Here is a 17,622-nt window from a genome sequence, read left to right as displayed (position 1 = left end):
ATTTGGGTGAGCCCTCCACAGAGGATGTTTTGTACTGGTTGGCGAAAGTTTTTTAATGTACTGCAGCTGTGCATTTTCTGTTTCTTGCTTAAGAGCTCGATTTAGTGTGCGAGTGGCTTCCTTGAGACGTTGTTTTGATGACGGCGATCTGTTGGTTTGCCAGGCACGTCGCAGGCGCCTCTTTTCTAGGACTAACCGTTCAATTTGCAGATTAGTTTTGAAGTGGTTGGTTTGCACGTCCCTGCCTTGTGGAGTTGAGATAGTGGCTGCCTCCACGAAAACTTCTTCAAGAGCATCGGTAGAGCAGTCGATGTCCGCTTCGATGTTGAAGTGAGGGGTTAATTTGATGTGTGAGCTTACATACTTTTTATATTTTAACCAGTTGGTTCTGTGCGACGTCAGCTTGAGGGGTGGTCTGTGGTTTTTGTGCTTTGAAGAAGAGTTATTAGCACTGGCGAATGGTCTGACGACAGGTCCGAAAGCGCTTTGGCGCTTATTATATTGCGGGGAATGTTTTTTGTCACCGCAAAGTCTATTAGGTCTGGAACTTTCCTGGGGTCTGTTGGCCAGTATGTGGGGCTGCCAGGGGAAACATAGTCTAATTTGTTATTCGGTTTTATGATTGCATTGTATAATTGCCTTCCTTTGGGAGTCACAAGGCGTGATCCCCAGTGCATGTGTTTGGCATTATAGTCCCCTGCAGCTATAAAGCGATCTCCAAGCAAGTTGTAGAAGTCCATGAATTGTCCTTCAGAAATTGTAAAGCGAGGCGGGCAGTAGACAGCGGCTATGGTGATGTTTCCGTTGCCTGACTGCACTTTGATAGACGTGGCTTGCAAGTAATTAGTTGAAAACCTTTGGTGAAAGTGGTGCTTGATGCGTTCCCTGATTAGGATGCCGGTTCCGCCGTGGGCTTTACCATCTGGATGGTCTGTGCGGTAGAAAGTGTAGCCTCTTATTTGGAAGTTGTATTTGTTTGTGAGGTGCGTCTCTACCAGTAGCATAATGTCGATATGGTTTTCATTCAGGAACTGTGTTACTTTAAGGTTGTGCCGTGAAACGCCATTGGCGTTCCACATGGTTAACCGTAGATTTGCCATCTGATTATTTGGACTGCTTAGCTACAAGTAGCTGTATCACCATGTTCTGGTTTTGAACCAGTGTTTGCATGGTCGTTTTCATGAATGACATGAGTTCCATCATACTTTGTTGCATGGTGACCATCATAGTTTCCAGAGTGCTTTGCGACTGTACTTGGATCTGCTGAGCGTTTCCTAGATTAGACTGGAGTGGGTTTTCCGTCCCCGATCGAAGGGCATCGGCGTATGAGAATCCCTTCTGGGTATTTAGTTGACCAAATGATGATCTTGCAGCCGTGCCGAAAAATACTTCCGGCGTCGTACGCGAGTAAGTGTACGCATTTTGGGTATTCTGATGGCGCGTTGCTATCACTTTTCGCATGCGGTCCTTCATCTCCTTGTAGATCGGACAGCCCCTGTATTTTGCCGTGTGGTTACCTTGGCAATTAACGCATTTTTTCTTTTTGGGGTCTTCTTTGTTGGCAGGGCAGTTAGCCGAATTGTGGAAGTCTCCACAAGCTACACAGACTGTTCGAAGCGAACAGTATGCCCTGGTGTGTCCATACTCCTGACAATTTGTGCATTGCACTGGGCCGTTCCTTTTATGTGGCTCTTCCACGTTAATTCTTCGGTGCAATAAGTATTGCAGGTTATAAATGGGGTGCACTTCATTTTTCTTCAAGAATCTGCTGTCTGGCTCCAGCTCGACCCTGAAGAGTGGTTGCGGCTCTTTTTTCCTGTTTATAATGTTACTGACGTTCTTTGCAGAAAACCCTTTTTCCTTGAGAGCATCGATAACTTCCTTGGCGGTTACGTCGGGCTCGATTCCTTTTAGTTGGTACGTGTAGTAGCTTTTCCTAGCTTCCTCCAGGTATTTGGATACTGCTCGGAAATGTTCTTCAGATTTGGTCTGAAGCTTGGTTTCATGGATATCCCCTTTTGTGACCGGAACAACATGAAAGTTTCCGTCCCCGGTCAGCGCAACAATTTCGAGATTTTCTCCCTAATGTAAATTGGTGGGGGCTTAGGTTTCGGTTGGGTCTCCTGAGCCCGTTCTGGTTCATTTTCCGCTAGAAGCGCAAATCTATTGCTGTTGGATCTCCCGGGTAATTTATCTTCTATTTGGACACGGTTTATTTTTGCCTTGTTACCTACCGCGGTGTTCTGCGGGCTAAGCTTACGCTTGATATGGATGTACCGATCTAGTCCTGTCTGTATGGCCGGACCCGCTTGCTGAATTTTGTTTTGGTTTTGATTTGTTGTCGTGGTTTTTGTTGCCCTTGTATTTAGAGCTGCGGTTGCAGTCGATTCCGAAATAATAGTCGTAGCTGTGGTTGTTGTTGGTTTTTTTGCCGTAGCTGTAGTTGTTGCTGACAAATTTAGAGCGGATGCAGAAGTTTTACCGTTGCATGTTGTTGGTGCGCCAGGGGTCGAAACTGATGGTGGGGGGGTTTTGCATTGTTGACTCCACGCAGTCGGAGTAGGGGAAGCCGTAAGTAAGCATGGTAAGCAAGATCGTGTTCTTTGGCTATCGACCGACAGTAGGGTCGTTTTTTGCACTTCTCTATCACGCGTTGAGACATACGAAAAGTAACCGTCTCTTCGGCTCGCGGAGCTGAGTCGCTCTTTATTCTGTTCGTAGCTCATTGAGCTTTTATTAGCGTGGCACTTATTTAATATTATAAGATGAGACAATGTATGTGCTAGTCAAAGTCATTACAGCGATTTTGTGTGTTGAAACCTAAATTTCTTTGGATTTTAGCGTCTTTTCGCTTATTCGAAATTAATTATTAATTATTATTAATTATTAATTATTATTAATTATTATTAATTATTTTTTTGTGTTTTGTTTGCATTTAATTTATCTACTTTCTTGCACTTTTCGCGGAGCTCGCACAAGACACGTCCGCTCTCTTCAGCGGTCGCGAAGTGATTTTATCAAAGAGTTTTTTGAGTTCGGCTTATTACCACTTCATTCCTACATACGTTTTTTAAAATATTTCTTGCACATTTCTTACAAGTTGGAAACAAAAATGTGACAATCAAGATCAGCAGAACATAAGCTCAATGTACTGCAAAGAAAAGGACGAATCCAAGCGGCATTTTGCGACGAAATGGGATTAATTGTTGATAAGCCAAGAGACGAATGCAAAGGAAACGCCAACAATGGAAATACTGCCAGGAAATTTTTTTGTAACCCAAGCTTGGCATCGAAGATTACAGGCATTGATGAAGATGTGATAACCCGATGCGCAACGATATTGCAATCTTTAATATAAGGATATTCTTTTAAAGTCTAGTAATCACATAGACGATAACCGCGAGCTAACCATAGGAGTGAGCAAGAGGCAAACACGCTGCTAAGCTTTTCGTCGGGTCTGCTTTTCAGAACGGTACTTATATCAGCTAAGGAAATACCAGAAAAATACCAGATTTCGCGAGTGAATTTTTTATAAACGCCGTTAAGCGTAGTACTCAGATCGGCTAAGAGTTTCACTAGTCGAAAAATCTTATTCTTTGTAGTGTGACCGAAGTTTTCAAAGTTCACCCGCAATGCATGTAGCATGGTCTTACTGTCAAGCGGCTGGGTTTGTTGCCAAACGGAAAACAAATCAATTGGAGAAATTTAAAAAGGAGGAGTCTGCTGGTGGTACACAAAGAAAGTAAAATAAAATTAAATGGAATGTTCAACGAATGTTTTTATTTATGTAAATTAGTAGTTTAAAGCTTCCTTAACGTCCCACGAATGCTTCGCCATCTTTCCCGCGCCACCGCAGTCCAGCTCCGAATCCCAATGGGCATATAGGACCTTGCGGGAGGTGGGAAACGGGTTGGGAACGGGGTTGATCCGCTGATGCTGCTGGAAGTCGCCCAGCATCCTGGCAGTGGCTGGCCATGGCTTCTCCATCTGTTCCTTAGCGGGCGACCTACTTTCCTCCTCCCTATAGAAGCCAGCGGGTCCTCCAGCTCCGCTTAAGCCGCCAAGTAGCTGGTGGTTATGTTGTACGGAGTCCTAATGGAGAGGTCTTCGGAAATCATATTACTGGTGGTTCTGCTAAAAAGATTATTCTATTAGTACAACAAAACCAGATCTTACTTTCTTTGCGAGGACACGACCGGCAGGATGTCCATGTAGAGAGCGAAGGCCCACTCGGCATGTTCCTTCCCACTGGGATTCTCTAGTGGATCTCCTCCAGCGCTTCAACTATTCTGCGGATTTGCCCCGTTGTGGTATTGCTTCCTGTCACCGACAATAATGGGTAACAGCTTGGATTAGGCGTTCTTTTTCATCTGCACTGACCTCCTTTAACCGTTTTTAAGGTTTTTCTTCATTTAAAATTTTTAAATCCCCACCGCTTCTGCACGAACACCGCCAAAGATTAAATTTCTTATTCTTTGGGCCGCGGCTAACGGCGTTCATCGAAAATTCACTCGCGAAATCGGGTATTTTTTCTGGTATTTCCTTAGCTCATCTGAGTACCGCGCTTAAAAACTGACCCGACGAAAAGCGTTAGCCGCGTATTTGCCTCTCGCTCACTCCTATGGTAAGCTCGCGATTTTCGTCGATGTGAGTACTAGGCTTTAGCCTCGTCACAAAGAATAAGAAATTTAATCATTGGCGGTGTTCGTGCAGAAGCGGTGTGGAATTTAAAAATTTTAAATGGAAGAAAAACCCCAAAAACGGCGACAGAAGGTCAGTGCAGATGAAAAAGGACGCCTAATCCAAGATGTTGCCCATTATTGTGGGACTTGACCGACAGGAAGCAATACCACAACGGGGCAAATCCGCAGAATTGTTGAACTGCTGGAGGAGAGGACTCCACCTCCACCAACTACTTGGCAGCTAAAGCGGAGATGAAGGAAGCGCCGGCTTCTATAGGGAGGAGAAAATGAGGTCGCCCGCTTAGGGACAGCTGGAGGAGCTATCAACAGCCATTATTGGCCAGCCTATTGGGACTCGGAGCTGGACTACAGATGGCGCGGGAAAGAAGGCGAGGCATCCGTGGGACGAGAAGGAAGCCTTAAACTTCTAATTTACATAAATTAAAACATTCGTTGAACATTTTATCTATTTTTATTTTCTTTTTTTATTTCTTTGTGCACCAGCAGACTCTTCGTTTTTAAATTGCTCTAAATGATTTGCTTTTCGTTTGGCAACAAGCCCAGCTGCTTGACAGTGATATAATAAGATTTACTTAATTTATTTAATGAGATAATAAGATTTTTCGACTAGTGAAACTCATAGCCGATCTGAGTACTAGGCTTAATTTTAAGAAATTTGGATACTGCTGAGCAGTTCATACAAAAATATTCATGGTACCATCTTCCAGCGACAGTGCAGAAAATTTTAATTCACGCAGCGCAGGTGATAGAACATGCATTCAGAGGAATCTACGAAGTCGAACAATAAATAAATTAGGAAGTGCCGGCTTTAACATACTCGGAAGATGTCTCGCATATTGAGAAATAAGGATTTAATGAATATACTTCCTTTACGATCAGAGCCCTTTATAACAGGTAAAAGAAAACTGTAAGATAGAGATACATCAAAATTGGTATCATCTACCTTTGATTTGTTAGAAGATATTTGTTAAATTGTTAGATTAAAATTAAAATTTGTTGTTTAATTATTCAAATACATTTTTATTCTTATCTATGATTGTTATAACGAAAGAGCCTCATTTGTTTGTATTTCGTAACCAATTTTTTACTATATCCTTATAATATTTTTTAGATTTTTGTGAAAAATTTCAAAACGATATCCCAAACAGAATCTGGATCTTCAGGTTACGTATTTGCCGAGGTTCTGACTATGCAAACAGAATCTGGTTCGGAAACAAAGCTCAAGTCCAGTAAACGTCCTAACATATTTTGAACATGGTTTACTTAAGATAGCGAAATATCAAGCAAACCGTCGAGAAACCGTCACCTAAAACTATTAACTGATCCCTGTCTGAAAGTTTTCTGTAAAAAGAATAACGTGGGAAGACAATGAAAATCTATTAGCGTACAAATTAGTCAGCTTACTTAGTAAGCCTCTTGTATTCTGAAGGAATGCAGTAGGAAAAAAGTAGAGGGAGCAGTGTGCGGCTCATTAGAGGGACTTCCAACATCCTTTAAACAAACGATTCAGCCGTGAAACAAATATTTGTTTTCCCTGCGGTACACAGGTAACCGGTTTTGGTACCAAGCATGGGACAGGTTTTGGTACTACAGCATTAATGACTGCACCACCAGTTTCATTCGGTACTCAGGACGATAAGTCAACATGCGGAGTTGGAATCAGTGCTGTATTATTAACCTCAGATTTTTCGGCTATCTCAAGTGGCATCATTTCGTGAACTGCACATTCGGGAACCGAATTTTGTTTAGCCTTCGACCTCAGTACCATTTGTACGGTGCTGAGATCGATTGCTGTGCTGTAGACCCCGGATCGCCAGAGGAATTTTCACTGGCGACAACCGTGGGGAATCGGGCTAGTGAGCTGCGTGAGCTGTTTTCTGTAAAAAGAATAACGTAGGAAGACAAAGAAAATCTATTAGTGTACAAATTAGTCAGCTTACTTAGTAAGCCTCTTGTATTCTGAAGGAATGCAGTAGGAAAAAAGTAGAGGGCGCAGTGTGCGGCTCATTTTGGGACTTCCAACATCCTTTAAACAAACGATTCAGCCGTGAAACAAAAATTTGTTTTCCCTGCGGTACACAGGTAACCGGTTTTGGTACCAAGCATGGGACAGGTTTTGGTACTACAGCATTAATGACTGCTGTCGTGTCCTGCTTTTCGCGCAGTGTATATGCCGGCTAGTCAACGAACAGCCCAGGGAGGGGAACAACCAACACTGTTGTCTACGCAGCAGACACAACAAAAAAAAACGGAAATTCAAACTCGGACAACTGGCAATTTCACGACGGATTTTTCTCGAACATCTGGACTGGACAACACAGATCTTATTGTGGTCCTGGAGTCCCTCCCAACCATGAGTGTATCCTTCAACATCCTTTGGACACATCTCCCAATCCTGGTCGGTGGATCCTGCTACCTCGCCTAACTCATCTCACCCCAACACGAATCTCTACTCACACGACTTCATTTCGTTTTCACGTTATAATTCACAAATTTTTCTTAAATTTTAACATTTTATAACCCTACCTACGGTACCGCACTTTCACAGGGAACACATAATATATATATATAAATAAATAAATACAATAAACAATAAATAAATAGGTTAGATAAATAAATAATTTAAATGGATATAATTAGGAATAAATTAATTTGGGCGGGTTACATAATTAATATCATCAGTCTCAAATTTTGTTGTATTAATTTTCGGCTTTTTGAATTGGTTTGCCGCTTGTAGCTTTCGGGAACCTTTTGCTAATTCTGTGGCAAATGTAAGGGGCGAATAAAAAAAACCTGGGGCCACCCGGGGATGAGTGGCCAATTTTCCTGTCGAAAATGTAGATCTCCTCCTGGTGGCTGGTCTTCGTCTCTCCTTACGTCAGTATATTTTCCTGCTCCAGGCTTTTCCCTCACGGAATATTCTATAAATATTTATATTTCAACTACACTCACATTAACAAGGATTTTTTTTATCACTCACTGGAACTTGACTTCTAATCTTATATATATTTTTTTCCACCAGAACCGTCTGTGACCAACTATATTTGCCCTTTAAACACCCTTGCTTGTTTCAATTTTTCAAGCCTCTCTTAGCCCAAAAACCACTCAAACTTTCCGAATTTAAACCTTGGTTCATTTGGGAGTTATCCGGTTTAAGGAACCAGTTCCATGACTTGTCCAAGCTGCACGACTCCCTGAACTCACGAGTCGTCGATAGTGTTGTATCGATTTTTCGACTATCGTTTTCAGTCCTAATGTAAACAGCTTTGCTAAATTTACAACTTGTGCATATTTCTTTATCATTTAGCACATAACAAGCACACTACGGTTTCGATTCTCGTCTCGGAACTGGAGTGGAGGATGTGCGTGTTCTGCTGGTTGTACTGCCCAACGTAGGCCACCGCCCACAACCCTGAGATTAATGCCTGGTGAGTGTGATCTGCTAGCCGGGCACTATTGTTTCAGATCCTTTGCATGGAAAACTCCCAAAGGATTGCCGCGCAAGTTTTCTAAAGCGTACAAAGAGTTTCCCAACGCTTTTGTGACTCGACATTTCGTGTACTTTCTGCAAAACTTGGAATTCCTATTCTTGCTGAAGTCACTTAGGACAAAGTTTCTCTTGTACAGTGGTCGGCATAAGTATTTTGACAAAACAAAAGTTAAATATACTCATAATTTGAACTTACTTCATGTAAACTTTGGCATCAATGGAAAGGTAATTTCAATGCCGTTTGAATGATAAAATACATTTCTTAACCAATTCAGTACTTATTGAAAAGGACGAATTTGTGTAAGCATCTACTTTTAAACTTTTTTCCTCGACTTGAAAACTTAAATTTTTTGATGCAAAAAGTTTCTTCAAACAAAAATAATAGTAACTGCAAAAAGAATTTTTCAAAAATCATTTTGCTTATATTTTTTATGATTTTTTGAAGGTGACAATGTCGGTAAAAATTTGTATGAAAAAGAGAAAAATATGGCTCAAATGCATGTTTTTAAGCATTTTCAAAAAATCATAAAAAATATAAAAAAAATGATTTTTGAAAAATTATTTTTGCAGTTACTATTATTTTTGTTTGAAGAAACTTTTTGCATCAAAAAATTTAAGTTTTCAAGTCAAGGAAAAAAGTTTTAAAAAAAATTTAAAATTTGATTTACACAAATTCGTCCTTTTCAATAAATACTGAATGGGTTAAGAAATGTATTGTATCATTCAAACGGCATTGAAATTACCTTTCCATTGATGCCTATAATTTGCAAGAAGTAAATTCAAGTTATGAGTATACTTAACTTTTGTTTTGTCAAAATACATATGCCGACCAGTGTATATTTCTTGCCCCGGTGAGTATCGAATCTCTCGGGCCTTTAAGTTGTAACTCTTCGCTGCTTTCTCGTAGGCCTGATGTATCCTTTCCTTTATTTTTTCTCTGGATAGCTGTTGTCGTTCCGACCTGGGCAATTGGGCTACCTCAGCTTCATTCAGGGCATTCAACTTGCGAGCCAACGAGTAATCTTTCCCGTTCGTGAACATGTGCTGTCCGAACATGGCAAAATACGGCGAAGTTCCGGTGCTGCTATGTATGGATGACCTCAGCGACGCTTGTATGTCCGGTAAGTGTTCATCCCATCGCGTGTGGTCATCTTGGATGTTTACTCGGATTGCTGCTAATACGGATTGGTTCACTCTCTCCGAAGCATTGGATTGTGGTGCGTATCTCCCTGTCTTCATGTGTGTAATTCCATATTCTTTTAGCATATTCTCGAATTCCTTGGATACAAACTGTCTTCCGTTGTCCGTGTGGATTGTTTCCGGAACTCCGAATTGGGTGAATATTCCTTCTTGCAGGAATCGGATTACAGCTGTCGATGTGGCCTTCGGCATCGCTTTTAGTCATACAAACTTGGTCAAGTGATCTAATGCGATAAATAGCATGGTGTTTCCTCGGCGAGATCGCGGATACTTTTCTAAGAAATCCAGATACAACTTTTGAATGGGTCGATCTGTCCGTACTTCCTTCCCCATCACTGGTCGCTTTATCTGTGTGGTGTGCTTGTTCTCTTTGCAGTTTTCGCAGGCTGCTACAAAGTCTCGGACTTGAACTACCATTTTGGGCCAGTAATACATCTGCTGAAGTCTCGCCAAGGTCTTTGCCATACCCCCATGCATCGCCATGTCGCCGCTGTGGGCTTGCTGGATTAGAGTTGTCGTCAATGCTTCCGGAATCCACAGTTTCCATTCAAATTCCCCACTTTCCTCTCTATTGAAGTGTGTCTTCTTGAATAGAAGTCCTTCTTCCACACGTAAGTCCGGAAATTTATCTCTTCCTTGCTCTTCAACCAACTGCAGTCCCTCCAGGTATTCAGGACTCTCAAATTCAGTTGTTTCAAACTCGAAGAACTCTACTTCGGCGGTTTCATTCGGCTTTTACTGCTGCGAGACACTCTTTTTCCGTTACGCTGTAATTGAGTTGTGCTCCTCTCAGCTTCGCCGAAAAGAATGCTATTGGCCGGTCCGATCCTTCGACGTCTTGCTGGTATAATACTGCCCCAATCCCTACATGGCTGGCGTCACACTGTATCCAGAAGTTTTTTCCAAAGTCTGGATGAGCTAATACCGGCGCACAGGTAAGTGCTTTCTTCAGCGTTTCGAATGCCGTAGTTGCTTCCTCCGTCCACATAAACTTTGTTTTATTTTTAAGGCAGTCCGTGAGCGGCGCACTTACACCGGAGAAATTTTGGATGAATCTGCGATACCAGCCTGCGGTTCCTAAGAAGCTGCGTAGTTGTCGCGTATTTTTGGGCACCTCTATCTTCATAATCGCCTCAACTTTCTTCGGATCCGTCCGCAAGGCCCCATCACCGATTATGAATCCCAAATATCGCAAGTATTTAAAACAAAATTTTGACTTGTGTAGCCCGATCGTCAAATTTGCTTTATTCAAACACTCTGCCACTTCTTTCAGCAACATGCAGTGTTCTTCGAAAGTCTTGGATATCATCAGCAAGTCATCCAAGTATACAAAGACGCGGCTGCGAAGACGCTGTGGGATTACTTTGTCCATTACCCTACACAACCTTTGAGCCGAATTACATAATCCGAATGGCATCCGTCGAAACTGATAAAGTGGCCTTCCAGGTATTGTGAAAGCGGTCAAGGGACGACTTTTCTCATCGAGTTCCACTTGCCAGAACGCATGTTTCAAATCGATACTGCTGATGAAAATCGTCTCATCCACCCGGCCTAAAATCGACTCAATGTTCTGTAGCGGGTAATCATCCTTCACTGTAAGTGTGTTCAGTTTTCTCGCGTCTAAGCACAGCCTATTCTTTCCAGGTTTCTGTACCAGTGTCGTTCGGTTGTTCCAGGGATTTTCACTTAACTCGATGACTCCTAACCGTAGCATTTCATCGACTTCTGCGAATAGCAGTTGTTGTTTCGCCGGAGACACGGGAAAGAATCTCTCCTTGACGGGTACAGCTCCTTCAACTAACTGGATCGAGTGTTCTTCTACTTTGGTAAGTCCTAATCCTTGACTTTCGTAGGTCAGAAAACGTCCTTTTGCTTCTTCCAGTTGCTCAGTCTGCTCGGGGGATAGGATATGTGCCTCTATCGGTTCTCCTTTGGCCATAAACTCGGATTCCACCTGGTGTAAGGATTCTACCCCCACCACCTCTGGTGCCAATTCGAATTTTCTCCAGAAATCTATGCCCAGGTACAATTTTTGTTTCAAGGATGGACAAAGGAGTATCGGCAATCGATGCGTTACCCCATTATACGAGATGCTGGGTTGAATCTTCCCCACTACTCGATGCTGTGTACCTCCTGCTGATTTCATTATCGATTGTGATCTCTCTAATTTCAGTCCTAACCTTTCCACTGTTTCTAGGCAACCTTTCCCAAGCAAGCTTACTGATGCCCCGGAATCCAAGAGACCCACGACCTCCAGGTCTTCGATCTTCACCTGTGCGAACGGTCTGTTGTCGCCTTCCACCGCAGCTCTGATGGCCGAACAAATCATCCTTCTTTCTGCCTTCCGCTGCTGACTTCTCCTACGGGCTCTGGCAATTTTTGGCGAAATGTTCCGGTCCGGATCATTTTTCCCAAATATTCGGTTCCTGACCTCTTGGTAATGTGCTTCCCGGACTGCTATCGGTTCACGTCTCGACCATTTAATGGTATGTGCTGGTTTATTTATATTTATCAGAATTTTACTAATTTTATTCTCCTTACAGCTATCCTTATCATTAGGCATGCAATTTGACGAGGCTTTCACTTGTTCATGGCAAACGGATTGGAGCGTGGTTCCTCGTTCTTGCCCAAGCTCCTCACGCCGTTTCCCGTCTGGCATCGAGTACATCTTGGAGTCCTCACACCGGGTAGTCCACACTTGAAGCAGAAAACCTTCAACACCTCCGATTCACACGCGTTGAATGGGTGTCCCACGGTTCCACAATTCCAGCATGTCAGTGGCTGTCGTTCCCTGTTGGTCTCCCAGTGTCTAGCCAATGCCTCCACTTCCTCTTGTTCTCCAGGTACACTCTCTTCTCCGACTGATTCTGGACACAGCTCATCGATCCTCGGACGATCTTTATACCCTCGGTGAGTTTCGAGGTTGCTGGGATGTCGGGTCCACCGAGTCGCCAATATCCTCTCCGCGTCGTGGCATTCATGTCGGAGTTGATCCATATTAGTGATGTATATCGGGTATATAATTCTCGAAATCTGATCCCTAATATTCATTTTTATTACTTTTATCAGGTCAAAGTCGGAAAACGGCATCTCTAGTCGAGATCTGAGCGCTAGCATGGTCTGGATATACACCTCGATCGTTTCTCCCGGCTTCTGCTTCCGTTCTCGCAGCTCATACTCTCGCTCGAAGTTGGATCGGTGACTCTGGAACTGCTGCTGTAGTGCGTACCTCAGGTAAGTCCACTCTTGCTTCTCCGTTGACCTCACGTACATCCAGTACCAATCCTTGGCTTGTCCTTCAACTAACACGTGAAATTCTCTTAGGACCTCCTTCCACGGCACCTGATACGACCTTTGGAGATGTTCGAGGCGGAATATAAACTCTGACACGGGCATGCTTCTGGGACTTCCATCAAAACTGAGCCCCCACTTCCGCAGTTGGCCGACTTTAAACGCAGAATCGCCCACTGCCCCGCTTGACCGACGCTGATCCGGTCCTGGATTAAAGTTGTTGTGAGTCCCACCGTTTCCAGGAGGATGTTCTGGCGGCGTCATGTGAGACCCATTCCATCTCCTTGGTTCCTGCTCCGTCGACCAGGCGGTTTGCCGATACCCTTCCGATGCGTGGCGATTCATCTCCTGCTTCTCGGACAGCGCCCCAGATGTTGGCGGCGGGAAACCCATGTGGTGACTTACCCCCGGCAGTATGATTGGCGGAGGTTGTTGTAGCATCCTCGGGTCGAATGGTGGCATCTGACTCGGATTTGCCCGCGGCTGCTCGGCAAGGCCATGAGGTGGCGGCATCGGCGTCCCCGAAGAGGGTATTTGGCCCTGTCCAACTTGTTGTCCTTGGGCCTGGCGAACCTGCGTAGATGCCTGCCATGCTGCTTTTTCCTTCACGAAATCCCTGCGCCACTCCGCCATGCAGTCATTGATGTCCTTCATGAACTGCATCATATCCTGCTGCATCTGCTGTTTAAACATTTCGTACTCCGTCGACATTCCCACCTGGTACGTATGTTGAGCTTGAACCAGTGCCGCATTAACACCTGATTTTATCTCAGATGGCAAAGACTTTGGTATATCCCCGGTTCCGCCTACCGCTTGAAGACCACTAGCTTCTCCTGGACTTCCGCTTCCAATTCCTTCAGGATTCTGCTCCCTTAGCGACTCCATGCCTTCGGGTGCCGATATGTTCTCTAATTTCTCCTCTTGATTTGCTTGTGAGCGAGTTACTGGCGGAGTCATACCTGCTGGTCCCCTATTCCGGATGAACTCCAAACTTCTCCTCAATTTTCTTCCGATTTGAACTCTATTCCTATCACTATTTGGCATATCCTAGTTCCTTTCTTATGTATATTTGTTTTTCTTATCCCTTTCTTCAAATTTTTCTAATCTGGGGGGGATGAGACGTAGCTATTTACATTATCCACTAACTTTTCTCTCCTTTCCTTCAGTTCCTAATCCGTTCGTGTCAATTTTTCACAAGTATTTAAACGATTTTGATAATTTAATTTACTCCTTATCTTTCAGACTCTACTTGAAACTGGCTGGGCAACGATGTTACACTTTATTCACAGCGTACATGGACCACACCAACTCCAAACATAGACAACAAATTTAGATAAGTTATTACACATTTACTTTACCACAGACAACATATTAAAATGACAATTGTTTTCTTTTTCTATTTCATATGCTGATGAACCTCCTAGCCTGGCTTCGCATGTCCCGCTTTACTCGGTCATGGGTCCACTCCTATTCGGTCTTCTCTCTCTCAGCAAGGATTGTGCTCAGCAGAAAGGACCTTTCGGAATTTCACTCACTGTGGCTACGATGGGTTCGACTTTCTAAGCCCGCCCACGGTCCAAACAGCTGGTTTCCGATGTCGCTTTCTATTGACACATTCTCTGGTAAGTATTTACTTTTTACGTTATGCTTGAAAATTTTTACTTTTATCGATTCCATTTCATTAATTTCTTATATTTTCATTGGGCGCCATTTGTCGTGTCCTGCTTTTCGCGCAGTGTATATGCCGGCTAGTCAACGAACATCCCAGGGAGGGGAACAACCAACACTGTTGTCTACGCAGCAGACACAACAAAAAAAACAAAAAAAAACGGAAATTCAAACTCGGACAACTGGCAATTTCACGACGGATTTTTCTCGAACATCTGGACTGGACAACACAGATCTTATTGTGGTCCTGGAGTCCCTCCCAACCATGAGTGTATCCTTCAACATCCTTTGGACACATCTCCCAATCCTGGTCGGTGGATCCTGCTACCTCGCCTAACTCATCTCACCCCCAACACGAATCTCTACTCACACGACTTCATTTCGTTTTCACGTTATAATTCACAAATTTTTCTTAAATTTTAACATTTTATAACCCTACCTACGGTACCGCACTTTCACAGGGAACACATAATATATATATATAAATAAATAAATACAATAAACAATAAATAAATAGGTTAGATAAATAAATAATTTAAATGGATATAATTAGGAATAAATTAATTTGGGCGGGTTACATAATTAATATCATCAGTCTCAAATTTTGTTGTATTAATTTTCAGCTTTTTGAATTTGTTTGCCGCTTGTAGCTTTCGGGAACCTTTTGCTAATTCTGTGGCAAATGTAAGGGGCGAATAAAAAAAACCTGGGGCCACCCGGGGATGAGTGGCCAATTTTCCTGTCGAAAATGTAGATCTCCTCCTGGTGGCTGGTCTTCGTCTCTCCTTACGTCAGTATATTTTCCTGCTCCAGGCTTTTCCCTCACGGAATATTCTATAAATATTTATATTTCAACTACACTCACATTAACAAGGATTTTATTTATCACTCACTGGAACTTGACTTCTAATCTTATATATATTTTTTTCCACCAGAACCGTCTGTGACCAACTATATTTGCCCTTTAAACACCCTTGCTTGTTTCAATTTTTCAAGCCTCTCTTAGCCCAAAAACCACTCAAACTTTCCGAATTTAAACCTTGGTTCATTTGGGAGTTATCCGGTTTAAGGAACCAGTTCCATGACTTGTCCAAGCTGCACGACTCCCTGAACTCACGAGTCGTCGATAGTGTTGTATCGATTTTTCGACTATCGTTTTCAGTCCTAATGTAAACAGCTTTGCTAAATTTACAACTTGTGCATATTTCTTTATCATTTAGCACATAACACTGCACCACCAATTTCATTCGGTACTCAGGACGATAAGTCAACATGCGGAGTTGGAATCAGTGTTGAATTATTAACCTCAGATTTTCTCTCAAGTGGCATCATTTCGTGAACTGCACATTCGGGAACCGAATTTTGTTTAGCCTTCGACCTCAGTACCATTTGTACGGTGCTGAGATCGATTGCTGTGCTGTAGACCCCGGATCGCCAGAGGAAGTTTCACTGGCGACAACCGTGGGGAATCGGGTTAGTGAGCTGCGTGAGCTGTTTTCTGTAAAAAGAATAACGTAGGAAGACAAAGAAAATCTATTAGTGTACAAATTAGTCAGCTTACTTAGTAAGCCTCTTGTATTCTGAAGGAATGCAGTAGGAAAAAAGTAGAGGGCGCAGTGTGCGGCTCATTAGAGGGACTTCCAACATCCTTTAAACAAACGATTCAGCCGTGAAACAAATATTTGTTTTCCCTGCGGTACACAGGTAACCGGTTTTGGTACCAAGCATGGGACAGGTTTTGGTACTACAGCATTAATGACTGCACTACCAGTTTCATTCGGTACTCAGGACGATAAGTCAACATGCGGAGTTGGAATCAGTGCTGTATTATTAACCTCAGATTTTTCGGCTATCTCAAGTGGCATCATTTCGCGAACTGCACATTCGGGAACCGAATTTTGTTTAGCCTTCGAACTCAGTACCATTTGTACGGTGCTGAGATCGATTGCTGTGCTGTAGACCCCGGATCGCCAGACGAAGTTTCACTGGCGACAACCGTGGGGAATTGGGCTAGTGAGCTGCGTGAGCTGTTTTCTGTAAAAAGAATAACGTAGGAAGACAAAGAAAATCTATTAGTGTACAAATTAGTCAGCTTACTTAGTAAGCCTCTTGTATTCTGAAGGAGTGCAGTAGGAAAATAGTAGAGGGCGCAGTGTGCGGCTCATTAGAGGGACTTCCAACATCCTTTAAACAAACGATTCAGCCGTGAAACAAATATTTGTTTTCCCTGCGGTACACAGGTAACCGGTTTTGGTACCAAGCATGGGACAGGTTTTGGTACTACAGCATTAATGACTGCACCACCAGTTTCATTCGGTTCTCAGGACGATAAGTCAACATGCGGAGTTGGAAACAGTGTTGTATTATTAACCTCAGATTTTTCGGCTATCTCAAGTGGCATCATTTCGCGAACTGCACATTCGGGAACCGAATTTTGTTTAGCCTTCGACCTCAGTACCATTTGTACGGTGCTGAGATCGATTGCTGTGCTGTAGACCCCGGATCGCCAGAGGAAGTTTCACTGGCGACAACCGTGGGGAATCGGGCTAGTGAGCTGCGACTCAAGCGCCACAAGCAGATCCGTATTTATACGGCTGTTCCGGATTAATTCCGTAACAGTGCTTTTTGTAAGCCGCCTTATAGAGAGTGCCTGGGTTTCATAAGCAATGCATTCATCACAATAGTAGCGCAAGCTACTTCTCATGCATCGCGTTTCAGGCCCGAATAACCAAGGCACTTTGCATGAAATGTATTCTGGCACGAATGGCACGGAATGCTCTGTTGTCCAGCCGAAATCAACGACTTCCATTTCTTTAAATTGCAGCAGCCATTATCGCGATATTCAGAACCACAGTGCAAAGAGAAAAAAGCTACGCAAGTAAAAGAGAGAGTTAGAGAGCGGGAGAGAGTGAGCGGGAGTGAGTAAGCTGGGGGAGCGTAAGTTTTTGATGTTCCAACAACAAACCCTTCAGTTCCAAAAAAAAAAGTTTCACTTGTGAATCACCTTGGGAATCACATGGGACATGTCCCCGTGCACAAGTGACGCTCCATATAGAAAATTGTATGGGATGTCCGCATTTTCACAAGTTAAAATTCAAATGAAAATTTTTCGAAGTCCTACGGGATTTCACTTGTTCATGGCTCATTTTTCGTATGGCCTGTCACGTGCCGGTGACTCGTCCCAAGTGAATCACTTGGGAAAATCAGAATTTTTCCTTGAGTTTTCACTTGTGAAATCACTTGCAAGGGACACGTCCCAAGTGAATCACT

The 17,622-nt window shown here is 43.2% G+C and overlaps 1 protein-coding gene and 1 long non-coding RNA gene across 2 annotated transcripts; both read right to left on the bottom strand.

Moving 5' to 3' along the window:
• Positions 1-7,169: 7,169 nt before the first annotated feature.
• Positions 7,170-8,388, bottom strand: LOC119562398. The gene is made up of 2 exons (XR_005221826.1): positions 7,684-8,388; positions 7,170-7,624 (listed from the first exon to the last, which is right to left on the bottom strand). It is a non-coding gene; the product is annotated as an uncharacterized LOC119562398 (long non-coding RNA).
• A 3,553-nt stretch (positions 8,389-11,941) lies between these two features.
• On the bottom strand, positions 11,942-15,554 carry LOC119562397. The gene is made up of 2 exons (XM_037875589.1): positions 15,246-15,554; positions 11,942-15,186 (listed from the first exon to the last, which is right to left on the bottom strand). Exon 2 carries the CDS (start codon positions 13,726-13,728, stop codon positions 11,974-11,976), a length of 1,755 nt encoding a protein of 584 aa, XP_037731517.1. The 5' UTR covers positions 13,729-15,186; positions 15,246-15,554; the 3' UTR covers positions 11,942-11,973.
• Between the last annotated feature and the right edge of the window lie 2,068 nt (positions 15,555-17,622).

Source organism: Drosophila subpulchrella, unplaced genomic scaffold (genome assembly GCF_014743375.2).
Source record: "Drosophila subpulchrella strain 33 F10 #4 breed RU33 unplaced genomic scaffold, RU_Dsub_v1.1 Primary Assembly Seq44, whole genome shotgun sequence".
Classification (NCBI taxonomy): domain Eukaryota; kingdom Metazoa; phylum Arthropoda; class Insecta; order Diptera; family Drosophilidae; genus Drosophila; species Drosophila subpulchrella.
This window is presented reverse-complemented; position numbering and strand designations above follow the sequence as displayed.